Genomic DNA, 14,610 nt, shown 5'->3' with positions numbered 1-14,610 from the left:
ACACTCATGAACTTACAAAATTAACTCACAAGAAACAAGCAAATACACTTTTTCATAGATTCATTCATAAAAATCTTTTTAATAGTTCCCAACTACCATTATCCACTTGATATGGTCAAAAACTGTGTGCCTTCTATGTGTCAGACACCATGCTAGGCACTAAGAATGGGAAAAAAAAAAAGTTGAGTAAGGCAGAAGCCCTGCCTTCAATCTAATTAGGAATCAAACAAGCAAGTCAACAATTTAAAAAGGAAAGATTAGGCTAAGTGAAGTGACATAGGTACAAAAAGTCCTACAGAAACATTAAGAAAAATGCACAAATCATGAGGAAGAGGGCAAGAAAAAAAGGTTTCCAAAAAAAGCTGATGCTTCAATTAAAACATGCAGAACCAATTAACTAAATATAAAGGTGGGAGCTTCTAGGCTAAAGGAACCATCTGTACCAAGGCATGAAAAATACAACGGGGATGGAAAACTGCAAGCTACTTTATACTAGATCACAGGACGTACGGCAGGCGTATCTTACAGGACAGACACAGGCTGACTCGTGTCCTGAACTAGAAAATATGAACTGCATTCTATAGTCAAGAGTGAACAATTGAAAGATTTTAGGCAGGATAACAGTACTAGTAACAGTAATAACAGCTTAATGCCTCCTAAGTACTTAGTATGTCAGACATTATGCTAAGTGCTTTATATATATTAGCTCACATCATTTTTCCACAACCCATTCTATAGGATTTTGCCTGTATTACAGATAATTGAGGCTCAGAGAGGTAAAGTAACTTGTCCAAGGTTAATATTTAGGAAGCAGTGGAGCCAGACTTGAAGGGTAACCTTGAGAGAATTCTCAATGAAGGATGATCAATTTGACAAGCAGGGTAAAGTATTGATAAGTGAAGGGCATATAGAAGAAAACACTGTCAGGAGACTGTTGTAAGAAACCAAGTAAAAAAAAATGTTAAGAGCCTGAACCAGGGCTGTGATGGCTGAAGTGCACAAGCAGGAAGCAAGAGCCATTTAAACAGATTCCCAGGATGTGGTGAAGTTAAGATAAGGTGAGGCTTCTCCACTGTGTCACTCAGTGTAAGTGCAAAGAATTGTTTCTCTCTCTCTCCCCTGATGGACTATAAACCCTTAAATCTAGGCAACCTATGTCTTATTCCTCATTGTAAACAGATTGCCTAGGATAATAGTGTCTGGCATATGGTGGCAACTAAATAAATATTTGTCAAAGTAAGAAAGAAGGGAGAGAAGGAAAAAGAAGAGAAACTGTCTAGATTTTTGGCTTGGTACAGATAATGGTACCACTGACGAGAGTACTGAGGGAACAGGGTTCTCCAAGTAACAGAACAGAAGGAACAGATTTTAAGAAGGGGAGGTAAATTTATATAAATATGTAGGAAATTTCACATTTGCTTTTAAGTGACAATATACACGATACGTAAAGCTAACTCCATAAGAACTCTATTACTAGTTTATCCACTAGTACGTGTGGAATTGTATAAGAATAACGATTCTGACATACTAATAGAATTAATATCACCACTTATATGGGACTGAAAACATTTTTAAAATATTTGATTTTTAATCTTCTGAACACATCTGGACAGCTGAGAATGAGAAAAATGAGAAGGAAACTGGCCCTAGGCCACTAATGTTGCATTTGACCAGGAACTTAAGACCAACCAGCCAGGGGGAATCCTCTGTCTTACCACCATTTTGTAGATTTCAAAGCTACCAATGCCTCCCTTCTTCTTGCTCTTTCACTGTTGATTACTTATTCTACCCTAATGCTGCTTTAAGGTAAAATATGTATACTATGTTCTTCCAAGTAAATGAGGAAAAGTCCATGGAAAGCACTAAATGCAGCGCCTGGCACACAGGAAGGACATGACAAGTGGTTGTGTCATCACCACAATGACTATGATTATCATCATGATGATTCCTACAACTACTCCACTGTTAAAGTAACACAAGGTCAGACAAATGGAACTGGAGGTCCTGTAGATAAAACATAAGTAATATATGCATTTACGTAACAGTACCCACTTAATTGTTTTCCTCCCATATGGTTCTCCTACCTTTTCATACACGGCTCCCACAGATCAAAACACTACCCCCTCTTCTCCTACCTTCTACTCATTCTTAAGGCTGCTTTCCAAAAGTCACTTAAAAGTCACTTTTTCTCAACAATCTCATCTCACACCCCTGGTTAAACTCTCACTCTGCTCTGTATTTTTCCTTCATCAGATTTATCAGTCTGTAAGTATATAGTTGAGGGTCTACATGCCTCGTGAGGTAAGTGGCCATGCCTTTTTGCTCACAATCATACCCCTAGGACCCAGGAAAATGGTTCACATACATAAATGATACTCAGCAAATTTTTGCTGAATCGTATATCAAACAATGATCAAATGCAAGATTATTTTTACTAGTCTATAACTGACCAACTCCTAACATATCTACAAATTATTTTCTGCATTGAATTCAAAATACAAATACTTTATCCCAAAACTGGCTTAGACTTTTGTAAAACAGTTTCAATTTCAAATCTCTCCAAAATTCAGATCTTAAAGCAAAACATTTACAGAAAGAAATCAGTTAAGATGCTTTAAAATTATTTTAATAAATTCATAATAATCCTTGTCAATAAACAGTATCTATTCTGACTTTTAAGAAATATTAACTGCTGGGACCTCCCTGATGACTCAGAGGTTGAGAATCCGCCTGCCGATGCAGGGGACATGGGTTCAATCCCTGGTCCGGGAGGATCCCACATGCCGTGGAGCAACTAAACCCGTGCGCCACAACTACTGAGCCTGCGCTCTGGAGCCCAAGAGCCACAACTACTGAAGCCCACATGCCACAACTACTGAGCCCATGTGCGGCAACTACTGAAGCCCGCACGCCTAGAACTCATGCTCTGCAACAAGACAAGCCACCATAAGAAGCCCGAGCACCACAACAAAGAGTAGCCCCCGTGCACCGCAACTAGAGAAAGCCCGCGTGCAGCAACAAAGACCCAACGCAGCCAAAACAAATAAATAGATAGATAAATAAATAGATGAGGAATTTTTTTTTTTTTTTTGCGGTATGCGGGCCTCTCACTGTTGTGGCCCCTCCCGCTGCGGAGCACAGGCTCCGGACGCGCAGGCTCAGCGGCCATGGCTCACGGGCCCAGCCGCTCCGCGGCATGCGGGATCTTCCCGGACCGGGGCACGAACCCACATCCCCTGCATCGGCAGGCGGACTCTCAACCACTGCACCACCAGGGAAGCCCAACAAATGAGTTTAAAAAAAAAAAAAATTAACTGCTGCAGATTTGAATTTTTCGTTTTTTGACTATTTTGGAAACTCTTACCTTGACATTTCCCAATAATAGATGTAAAATCATCTTTTGCAGACCTGCAAAATATATGTAAAATTAAGACAACAGTTTTGCCATAACAACACTGCTGTGTAGTACTATAAGACATCACAAACACAGACCAGACAACTTCTCTAGACAACACTCACTCATGCCTTCTCTCACATGGATGGTTTTGTGCCTCAAGTAAGAGCCTTTCATTGGTGACAGTGTTTTCTTCCAACCTCCTTATTTCACTAGCAACATAGCTACATTAGGAATCTAGTGATACAAGCATAACTGATTTTAAGCACAGTCTTTTAATACAATAGAGATGCCTGGGCCCCATCCACAAAGACTCTGATGCAGTAAATCCGGGACGGGGCCCAGAGGCACAAATATTTTTTTTAAAGCTCCACAGATTGATCCTGGTTAAGAACCACTGGTCTGAATCATATTGCAGAGTTCAATCACTTAGGGAGAAAAGTCTTGTTTTAACAAGTCAAATAGCTTTAACAAGTGACCATATTTATATTAGCGACCTACTTAATATCTGTGATATTGAAATATATACTAAAGTATTCTAATTATTGTATCTTCAAAAATGAAAACTGGTAAACCTTCTAGAAAAGAATTTAGTAATAATTATCCAAAACTTTAATGTCCATAGTATTTGACGTAGCAATTTAAGTCCTACAAAGTTATCCCTGGGAAATAATTACAGATATACACACATATCAAGGCAACTAATGCAGCCTAAGTTATGAAAGAGAAAAACACAGCCAGTATGAAGAGATTAATTATTAGATTTTGCTATATATAATCAATGAAATATTATGCTATTACGATACGTGACATGGAAAGATGCTGACAATATCTTAATTTTCAAAAGTTATCAAGAAAAAGGTATCAAATAGAATGTACAGCATCATCTACATATATATATGTAGTATATATCTATCTATATATATTTTTTACACACACAGAAAAGTGTCAGAGAACATACACCAAAATGCTGACAGTAGACAACTTTGGACACTAAAATTTGCTGTTCTTCTTTCATAATTACTTAACTGTATTTTCTAATATTTGTAAAATAACTAAGCATTACCTTTAAAACAAACTTTACAGACTCTTTAAGATTTTTAGCCATTTATTAAAATATTATAACAAAATCCAGTTACAAATATGGAAATAAATTTCCTCAAGAAATTGGACTATTAGGCCTCTATGTGGACTAGAGCAGAAAGGACATGATCTCTGAAGTGAACTTGACCTGATTTCAGCTCTCTCGTGTAACCTGGACAAAATATTCAACATGATTTCATTTTCCTTTCAATAACACAGGATAAGTAACAGCAACTTCACAGCTTTGGGAAAAGATTAAATGAGACGTTACATATAAATTAGCATGAAGTAGACCAAAGTAAATGTTCATTACTTTCATCCTTAATATAATCACAAATAATAGTTTGCTCTTTTTGCTGGAAAAGGGGAGGGAGGGAGGGAGGGAGACATAAATTTGTTTTGTCGAAACTTCACAGAATGTATTCACTTAAGATAGATGAGCAAACTGGGGGGAAGGAGGTGCCTTCTTTATAAGAGTCCCCTATTTTAATGCTTTTTGTTGTATTCTGTGATGGTTTCTTATTAGTTCCCATATTTATAACATATATTAACCACTGATAATCCATAACCACCACCAAGTTACAAATTAAAGTAGCAAATCACAAGTCACCTTTCACCCATGTGAGGGCCACGCACAAGCAGGTTAAGTACGCCACATTAGCTGTTAGAGTCACTTGCCACTCATCACAGAACTAAAGCTGGAGAAGAGCAGCCCCAGTCCTATCCTGCAAAAGGCAGAGCTGTCTCCTAAACTAAAGTGTGTTTCAGCTTTGCATGTTTTCCACAAAAACCATTTCACATTTATAACTGCTTCCTAACATTGAATAACAACCCCAGATACTGTAATTATCTTTCATTTTCTAATCCATTCAACAAATATTTACTGAATACTGGGTGCCCACTACTATTATTTCTGGAGCCAACTTAGATTGTATGTGCTCTTCACTGTGGTAGAGAAGACACGTAGAGAGAAGAGAGAACAAACGTCTTAAATATTATTCAGGCGCAGCCACTATTCATAGCATTGACTTCGGGGATCTACCTTGCCCTTTTTCTTTGCTCACCATCCCACATCTTTGCTCAAAGACACTTCCTTTCAGGTTACTGCAAAGTAAGTGTGGGTGTCTATTTTCAACAAAATCAACTGAGTGCCAACTCCGAGCAAGTCAGCAGGCTTGCCCTGTAATGCCCTCCCAGCATCTGCTTCCCCGTCCCACTTGCAAACACACCACTTACTCATTAAACATAAACTAAGCACCTATTACATCCAAGGAAATATACAAGTGCTAGGAAAAAAGGACAGCCCATGCCTCCCAGGAACACACAGTATATGGAGCTGTAGACTTCAAACCCCATCACTTGAGTTTCAAGCAAATGGCACCCCTGGAGCTGTGCAAAGCAATGGCCCTAAATATACTGGGGGAAATCCACATATAAGCATATGGGCATAGATGGCTAAAAGGCATGATCAAAAGGTAGTATAGGTTTGTAGATAAGAGCATGAACAATGAAGCTAGGATGGCTGATTTCAAATCCTTGGGCAAGTTATTTAACCACATTGTGCCAGATTCCTTATTTCTAAAATAGAGAATAGTTATACCTACCTCACTGGCCTTCTGCAAGGATTGAGTTAACACATGTAACACACAATGCTGGATGTTAAAAAAAAAAAAAAAACGAACACAGTGGTGCCCAACGTTGTTAGCATTACCTTATCATTAAGTATAATAAATGTGTTAATTATTATAGGAACATAAAGGATCAGCACCTAACCAATGAGGGGAAGGGGGATCCTCTGGGAATGAGTTCCTGTAAGGCTTCCTGAGAGAGCTGACTCTTCACCATACCAGAGTCTTTGAATATAATAAGTTACAAAGCTTTTTTGCAAATTACAGACCAGATGAGTAAGACCTTGATGAGCATCACTTCTGTTGCCCAGAAATCTTCCCTCACCACTTAATCTCAAATTCATGAGTGAATTCCTAAAGAGCTGGATATATGTATAAGTTTTATAAATATAATTTTACACACTAGCAATCCAGTAGCAAATGTTCTTACAAAAGCAAACAATTATTTTTTCTTTTCATCACAGTTTTTATTAACAAGTTCCAGAAACCTTTTGTCAAACTCTCCTTCACAAGCCTAAATATCAATCCCATCTCCACATGCATATTCCGACCTTAACACCTAAAATCATTCCATTAATGTTCTCATTTCATGGAAAGAAGATGGAAATTTTGATTACTATCTGCTGTTCATAAAGAAGTCACAGATGAGCACGTTTCTCCAAAAAAGAAAAAAATTTGACATCATTGCAGCAAATGGAGTAGGAAATGCTAGCCCATTTCTATGAACAACATCAGTTCAAACACTGTGCCACCTGATGCTCACTGTTGCTCTTAGAGAAAAGGGTCCTGCCTATTAAAGCCATGCCAGATGAAGAAATGAAGTTCTGAAAGGCTGTCATTATTGCCAATCATTTCTATCCTGATAGTTTTAAGAAGGATTACGGAGCCTCCCAATCTGAAGTCGGTGCCCCAATGGGGGCAAACCCTCTTGTCTACTCTCCCAAAAGTTGAGGGGTCCAGTTCCATTTGGATAAATGGAAAAAGAAATTTCACAAGCAGAAAGCTAAAACCAGTGTGCTAACAACTGAATGCTCATTAATACTAGTTTTACTCAATAATAAAGTAGTAGAAAAAACTTTTGACTGGTATCTAGGCAACCTGAAATTTCTGCCTCAGTGCTTATCTTTTGAGACTCAAGAGTTAGGGCTTCCCTAAAGAAAGGAGTAGCCCCCACTTTCAGAGATGCAACACATTTGGCTTCCTGCTGATAATTTCCCAGAAAATCAACTAGTTTTCCTAAATTAGTTGCTATTGTTGCTATTGCTTTCACAACTGATATACTACTTAAAAATGAAGTACATGGAAAGCCCAACTTAGAGACTTCTTCTAGATGTGTGTAATGCCACTGATGTCTCAAGAGGACAGAGAGTATCACTGGTCTCCAGTAACGTGAAGCCTTAGTGTTTTGCAAACCCATATTCCATCTACAGCTTTCTGCCAACAAGTAAAGCAACCTCTATTTTTTGTATACCTTCCTGAGCATCTGCTTAGCTGTCTTAGCAGTAACTGGTCAAGCAAGAGTGATTTTCAGAGTTCTGGAAGATACGCCTTTGTCTACTGAGAAAGTAAAATTTCTCAGGAGACAGCAGAGTGACCTGGGGAAGCAGAAGGCATACTCTGAGAAAGCATCCTTCATCCTTCAATTGGCACAAGCTGGTGCTTGACACCTTACAAAATTACGTGAGTTACTAATAAAATTCCTTTAGATATACCCCCTTTAAAAATCTTAGTTCTCATAAATTAGGTAAAACTTTTCTCAAGGGAAATTTTGAATATGAATAATAGTAACAGTTACCTGATCTCCACACACTGATCTTGAACAGCAGCCAAAAGCTTCCCATTGCTTTCACGGGAGAGAAAGAGAAACAAATTCCTATGTGAGTATTTGCAGCCATCTTCACCACAGATGGAATCATTTTAAGAAATTAAAATCATTTTCAAATTTGTTCATATCTTTAATTATCCAACTTTTTGACTTTATAATTAGATGAGTATATAGATACAAAAAGCATACAAAATAACTCAATACAGTTGAATTAACACATTTAAACAATACTAATCATATGTGGCACAGGGAATTTATATACAATAAAAATCGAGACTGCAAGCCATAAGGACACCAAAATTAATATCCATAATGGAATTTAAATGGTTGCCCAGGCAGAGGAACATTATGTGAATTTTATGCATTCTTACCTTGCAAGTACCGAATGCCAGTTCACCTGTTTATTAACCAAACGAACTAGTCCATCAGGGAGCAGAAAAGGTGCAGGGCTGAAACCACAACACATCAGCTAACTTAACATCTAATCACGGAAACCACGTATAAGTAGGTAAACATTATAAATAACATATAGATCTATGGCAAGCGATAAGGATTCTTTTCCATTAGAATATAAAAACTGAATACTGGCAAACCCAAAACCAAAACTTACTAATTGGACATCTGAAACTTGACCACATACATTTCTCTATTTCCAAAAAAACCTGGTGATGTGTTCAATGAAATAAATTTTTTATTTTTTCTAAGGAGAAGATACTGAGGGTGCCAGTAACATAGCAGAATGAGCTTATAAGAAACTCCTCCTTGGGAGGGAGGGAGATGCAAGAGATATGGGAACATAGGTATATGTATAAATGATTCACTTTGTTATAAAGCAGAAACTAACACACCATTGTAAAGCAACTATACTCCAATAAAGATGTTAAAAAAAAAATTCTAAGAAATGTTTGACATCTTTGCAAAAAAGAAAAAAAAAAAGAAAGAAAGAAACCCCTCCTGCAATGCACACCTAGAAATTCTGGCTCAACTCTAATGAAAACATATTCTAATGTACAGCTAAACTCACAAGAAAGAAATCTCCAAGAACTACAAATGCAAAGAGAACTGAAAGTCAGGATCGGGTACAGGACAAAGAGAGAAACAGAACTCAAAATGAGAGTTAACACCTGGGAGAGGAAATGAGCTGTGGGCCACAGGAAGGACAGCAGCTGGAGGTGAGACTCCTGCAAAGGCCAGGACTCTCAAATGGCACTGCTATCAGAGAAGGAAGAACTAGACAAACGTCACCACAGGCCCAGGGAGACCTTCCAGAATCTCATCTCCGCCTGGAATTCTGGTCTGTGGGGGGATGGGGATGAAACCTATGAAAAAATCAAAACCCCAAGCTTTTACTGAATGCAAGATTGGACTGCGATTTCACTTTACTCACGTGACACAAGATGCCCAGGCATAAGCTCACGATAGCATCATTCACAAAATATATAAGGAAATGATCCACCATATGTGAATCAGGAGATAAATTAGAGGAGTAACACATGAAGAAATCAAGAAAATAGGTGGAAAAGAAGCAGAAAGAAAATAATTTGACTGGGGAGGTGGGGACAGGAAAATGAAAAAAAATAATAAAAACACAAAATAGGATAAAAAAATATTAGTAATTTACATTCAGTATATTCATGTTCATTTTTAAAACATAAAATATTTAATGCCATCAGATAGTTACAGAAATAATAAAGATGAAACATGCAGGTGAATGATACAATCAACATGAGAATGATAACTCCCTCTGGAGGGGAAGGGTGGGGAAAGGTTGGGCAGAGTGTGGGGAGAGGACCTGAGCTGTAACATCTTGCATACAAAGAACAACAGGTCTATCCTCTGAAGCAAACACGGCAGAACAGCAACAACTGCTTTAATTCAGATGTGGACAGAAATCGTAACAGGTTTATTATATTATTGTCTATAATTCTCAGTCTGTTTATAGTATTTCATGATTGAAAGAAAAAAACTTGAAAAGAAAAAGCCTCTTGAAAGAAATATTGGCCCCGAAACCTTTTAGGTACAATTACCATAAACTCAAGAGCAAAAAACTCAACTACAAAAAAAAACAAAAAACAAAAAAACTCAACTACAAGCTTTTTGAAAGAAACATACCACAGGGAAGACGAGATAATCACCTCATGGTGTGCTCACTGATGGTCTGTACACTGATCAATATGGCCAATGCAAGGAAAGGGACTTCTTGGGAGAAACATACCTCCTGGTGCCTGATCTTAAGGCGTTTACACATTGGGCAAGGCTTGTATCAGAGGGAGCACTTGGAAGTCCTCCTTCTTAACAAATAACAAAAGGACTTACTGTCAAGGAGTGACCCAAACAGACATATCTTCTGCCAACCCTTTCCACGGGTGCTCAGCACTAGCAAGTGTAGCCCGGTGACACCAGGAAAAACAGCCTAGCTCTTACACTCCCCTCCCCACCTCTACCCTCTCCCTCACTCAGTTCTCTATCACACCCCACACCCCCAAAAATAAGATAAAATTCAATAAGGAATTTAATTTATGCACACACACACACACACACACACACACACACAGTAAAAGCAGAAAAGCACTGGAGCTAACCTCAGAGAAGAGCCAAAGGTCCCTTTTATAGAACTAGAACTCTATTATCTCTGGAGCTTTTAAGATTAGATGTCCTTGAGTAAAAGGCAATCTGTGGTAAATAATTCTATAAAACAATTCCTACACATGCATCTTGGTCAGAATAATCATTTCACTGTTCCTTTTAAAGGTGAATATTAGCGCCAGGCCTAAAAACACACTTAACATTCAAAAGACTTAAGAAGTTCCCAAGAACTGAAACCTAAAGAACCTTCCCTGATGCATAGCAACTGAATGAATATTAACCACAAGAGTCGATATAACAATAAGAACAAAAAGGCTTTTAAAAAGATACACAAGCACAGATCCATCATGTGGGCATTCAAGATAAGGCTGAGAACACTGAGAGAAGGTAGAAATTGCTGTGAGATATTCCTAATAATGACTAAGGGATCAAAAAGTACCCTACTTTTACTGAGAGATCTTGTCAGGGTAGGCCAAATGTTTGAAAGGTCTATCTTATAAATTGGGTTCACCTGAATGTCAGTATCCATATCACAATCTGGGATTCAATTCTGAAAACTTAAATCATAAATACAAATAATATTGTTTGTATTTGCTGTTCATACTGTTTCTCTGAAGAATTCATGACTCACCTGTACCAGATATATTGGCTTAAAAATAATAAACGATCTGTAATAAAAAGAAACAGCAAAGCCAAATATGAATGAGCTATTCTTTAGGAATCATTTTCAATTTTAGATTTATTGATAATAAACCTGAAATATACTGTAGACTGAGTCATCACAAAACAAAACAAAACATAGAGAATACAACTCTTGACAAGAATAAATATAATCTAATATACACTATAACTTTTACATCATATATTGGTTTATATTAAGTCCCAAGTTTGTGTTATTCAAAGAACTTTGAAGTATTTCCTAACAGTACAACAAGTAAAAGTGGTTTGAGATGCTAAATTTCTCCTAACAGGCTTTAATAAAACCATGGAGTAGAAGTCATAGTAATCACCCATTAAAACCTAAGTATTTGTATAAAGGTTAAGATACCATTTTTCACTTTATAGCGAAGACTTAAAAAATAATATTGCCTAAAATGGGGAAGTCCATGGGAAACAAAATCTCTAACACACTATGGACAAGCAATGTTTTATATGATTCCATTTAAAATGTAATCATGTGTGAACCTGTGTACATGGTTATGTATGTATCAATAGCAAAAGGTCTGAAGGATAAGAGATTATCTCCAGGTGGTAAAGTAAGGAATTATTTATTCTAATTTGTGGTTGTCTATATTCTCTAAACTTTGTACATTTTATTACTTGTGTACATTTCCTAAATTTTCAAAATTTCACATTTGTGATAATGAAAATTGAACATGCTAGTACTTCTTGTAACAGAAGATAAAACTATTTTATCTTTATCAGAAGATAAAATTAGAGTTAATTTCAAGTCCTCAACTCCTTTGAAACTGAACCTTCTCTTTATAAGTAGCTGAAATTCCCCAGTATAATAAGGATGGGCTTTGGATCCAGAAAGAAATGTAGTCAATCCAAATGCATGACCTTGGGCAAGTTTCCTCATCTAAAAACATAAATTCCTAACACATCTACCTTGTTGGTCTGGTAAAGCATTGCATCAATAAATACACATAAAGCCCTCGTAACACCAGCTTAATCAGCTAGTGCTCAATACTTTCTCAGATCTCGTGAGCTCATACATAAAGTCTGTCGGGAGTTAAACGAATGTCCTGGTTAATCAAATTTGTAATCTGAGTGACTCTAAACAGATGTATCTGAAACATCATGTAAAACACTTAAAACGGTCTGTCACTCCCTTTTAACCGTCGATGTCCGTAGATTCTCTGAGTGGGTTTGATTTTCTTCATTTCTTCCAGAACACATCCATAATGGTTAAACTCAGGCCATACTTTAAGCCGCATTAAAAATGTATGTGTGTAAACATATGCATACATATGTGTATATACGCACATATGTATATTTATACACATATCATATATATCATATATGTATATATGCATTTTTTATAAAATAAAGCTTACATAACATTTATGCTATTCATTTTTAATCAGGCTCTACATTAAAACTCAGAAGAACACATTTCAAATCCCTAAACTTCCTAAAACAGCAGTTATGAATAGAAAAGAATGAGAAAAAAATTATCGGCTAACTGTATCATTATATGTAGAAAAATAAATGTGCTATACTTACCCCTAATTGCTTTTGTGATGATAAAGGATGCACCATGTTTCCGGTTGCCTCTAGGCTGCAAATGGAAAAACAAAAACAAACACATTTGAGAATTTTCTAGTAATACTTATACAATAAGTTACGTTTTTTTACTAATACTCAGAGTACTGGGTACAAGTTACCAGTATTTAAAAACTACTTATAGGGACTTCCCTGGTGGTCCAGTGGGTCCGCGCTCCCAATGCAGGGGACCCAGGTTCGATCCCTGGTCGACCGCATGCATGCCGCACCTAACAGTCTGCATGCCACAACTAATACCTGGCACAGCCTAAATAAATAAATTAAAAAAAAAAAAAACTACTTACAGATAGAAACAAAGCAGGAGAATGAGTACTTTCTCCAGTAAAGAAACTCAGAAAAGACGTTGTAAATAAGAATTCATATGGGCTGGGCTCCATGATCTTTACAGAAAGTCCTTTCCGATCTTCCTGCGTGTTCTGAGCCCAAAGCAGTGACTGGCACACGTTAGGGACTCATAAAATAGCTGTTGAATAAATGTGGATTCCTGGTTCTTACTCTTCATTCTGTGCCTGGGGGGTCCTCTCTACGAAACTAATAACTCCAAGGTCCAGATTACCAACCCCTACGACCCCTTTTTAACAGAGAACCCAAAGCCGGGTCCGTAGCTCATAAATCTTCACTTCCCAAGGCATTTTGCTCACACCGCTATTACAGCGCATATTACGGTAGGCGATGAAAAACGTTTACTCCACTGTCTTCCCACTAGACTACAAATACCACGAAAGCTATTCACCTCTGTAAGTCCACCGCCTGGCACTGTGTCTGGAACACGGACGCACACACACATACACTCATTAAATGCTTACATACTGAAATACACAAGAACCGGCGAAATTCAGGCCCAAGTAGGAGCAAAGGTTTGATGCCGCGCTCCACGACAGCCCAGCAGATGCTGAGATGGACTGTAGTGTCCTGGAAAATCCTCCCACTTCAGATGAGGATCAGCCTTGCCCAGCCCTAGCCGGCCCACGGGAAGGGACCACCAAGAGTCTAGATATGAGAAGGACCCTCGAATCCAACGCTGTGCCTCCCCTCCAAGTAGGAGCAGTGAAACAAAACCAGCGTGGGGAGGTACATCCCTCAGGGACCGAGGTTCCGCCCCCCGACATCCTAATTTGGAGCCCAGGAGGAATCCCAGGAAATCCCACTTGGGGGACCCAGACCCTCGCTAGCCCACGGTACCGTTGCCAGGGCGACCGCATAAGCGGCGGAGTCCTGCTCCCCCGCCCACCCAGCTCCACTCTCCTACGTGGTTACTGCAACGTGGCTCTGCCGGGGCAGCGCCCGCACCAAGCTGGCCTCAGCCCTGGAGGGGCCTGGTTCACCTGTACTTCTGTCTCCGGGGGCCACTCGGTATTGACCAACAGGTCATAGAGAATCGTCTCCTCCTCGCCCTCCGCAGTGCCTGGATTCGCCGCCACTGACTCGGAGGCCGCCATGTTTGACCAGACCAGAGCAGCTGAGGGCGGGCCCAGAGCAGCTGAGGGCGGGCCCCTACGGCATCCCGCAAGGGACAAGCTTCCCTGACCGCTCCGCTTTTGGTTCACGGGGAAGGGGGTGGAGTTAACAGGGCGTGGAAAGGAAATGCTGGGTTAACCCTTGTGTGAATAGGTGGGACAATGCCTATGAATTGCCTGGGCTACTACTTAGGTCCTGGTCCCGGGTCACTCCCTGTTTATTAATTGCGTGAGGTCAGCCAAGTCTGAACCTCTCCTATCCAGTCAGCTTATATAAAACAAAAGTGATATATCATATCCATACGATCTAGCATTTATGTATTCGTTGCCTACAGATAGAAAGAGGGC

At 38.8% G+C, this 14,610-nt stretch overlaps 1 protein-coding gene across 1 annotated transcript in view; it reads right to left on the bottom strand.

The window, feature by feature from the left end:
• Positions 1–14,255, bottom strand: part of NBAS (NBAS subunit of NRZ tethering complex) — a 287,599-nt gene extending 273,344 nt beyond the window's left edge. Inside the window, exons 1-6 of the mRNA XM_027113927.1 lie at positions 14,131–14,255; positions 12,746–12,800; positions 11,148–11,184; positions 8,302–8,379; positions 7,901–7,948; positions 3,365–3,408 (exon numbers count right to left, since the gene is read on the bottom strand). Of these exons, the coding sequence (XP_026969728.1) occupies positions 3,365–3,408; positions 7,901–7,948; positions 8,302–8,379; positions 11,148–11,184; positions 12,746–12,800; positions 14,131–14,244 (376 nt within the window). The 5' untranslated portion in view covers positions 14,245–14,255. The remainder of the gene's footprint in view (positions 1–3,364; positions 3,409–7,900; positions 7,949–8,301; positions 8,380–11,147; positions 11,185–12,745; positions 12,801–14,130) is intronic.
• Between the last annotated feature and the right edge of the window lie 355 nt (positions 14,256–14,610).

Source organism: Aethalodelphis obliquidens, unplaced genomic scaffold (assembly GCF_003676395.1).
Source record: "Aethalodelphis obliquidens isolate GAN/ISIS:26980383/991018 unplaced genomic scaffold, ASM367639v1 scaffold12, whole genome shotgun sequence".
Classification (NCBI taxonomy): Eukaryota; Metazoa; Chordata; class Mammalia; order Artiodactyla; family Delphinidae; genus Aethalodelphis; species Aethalodelphis obliquidens.
The sequence above is the reverse complement of the archived record's forward strand: the minus strand, read 5'-3'. Positions and strand labels throughout refer to the sequence as shown.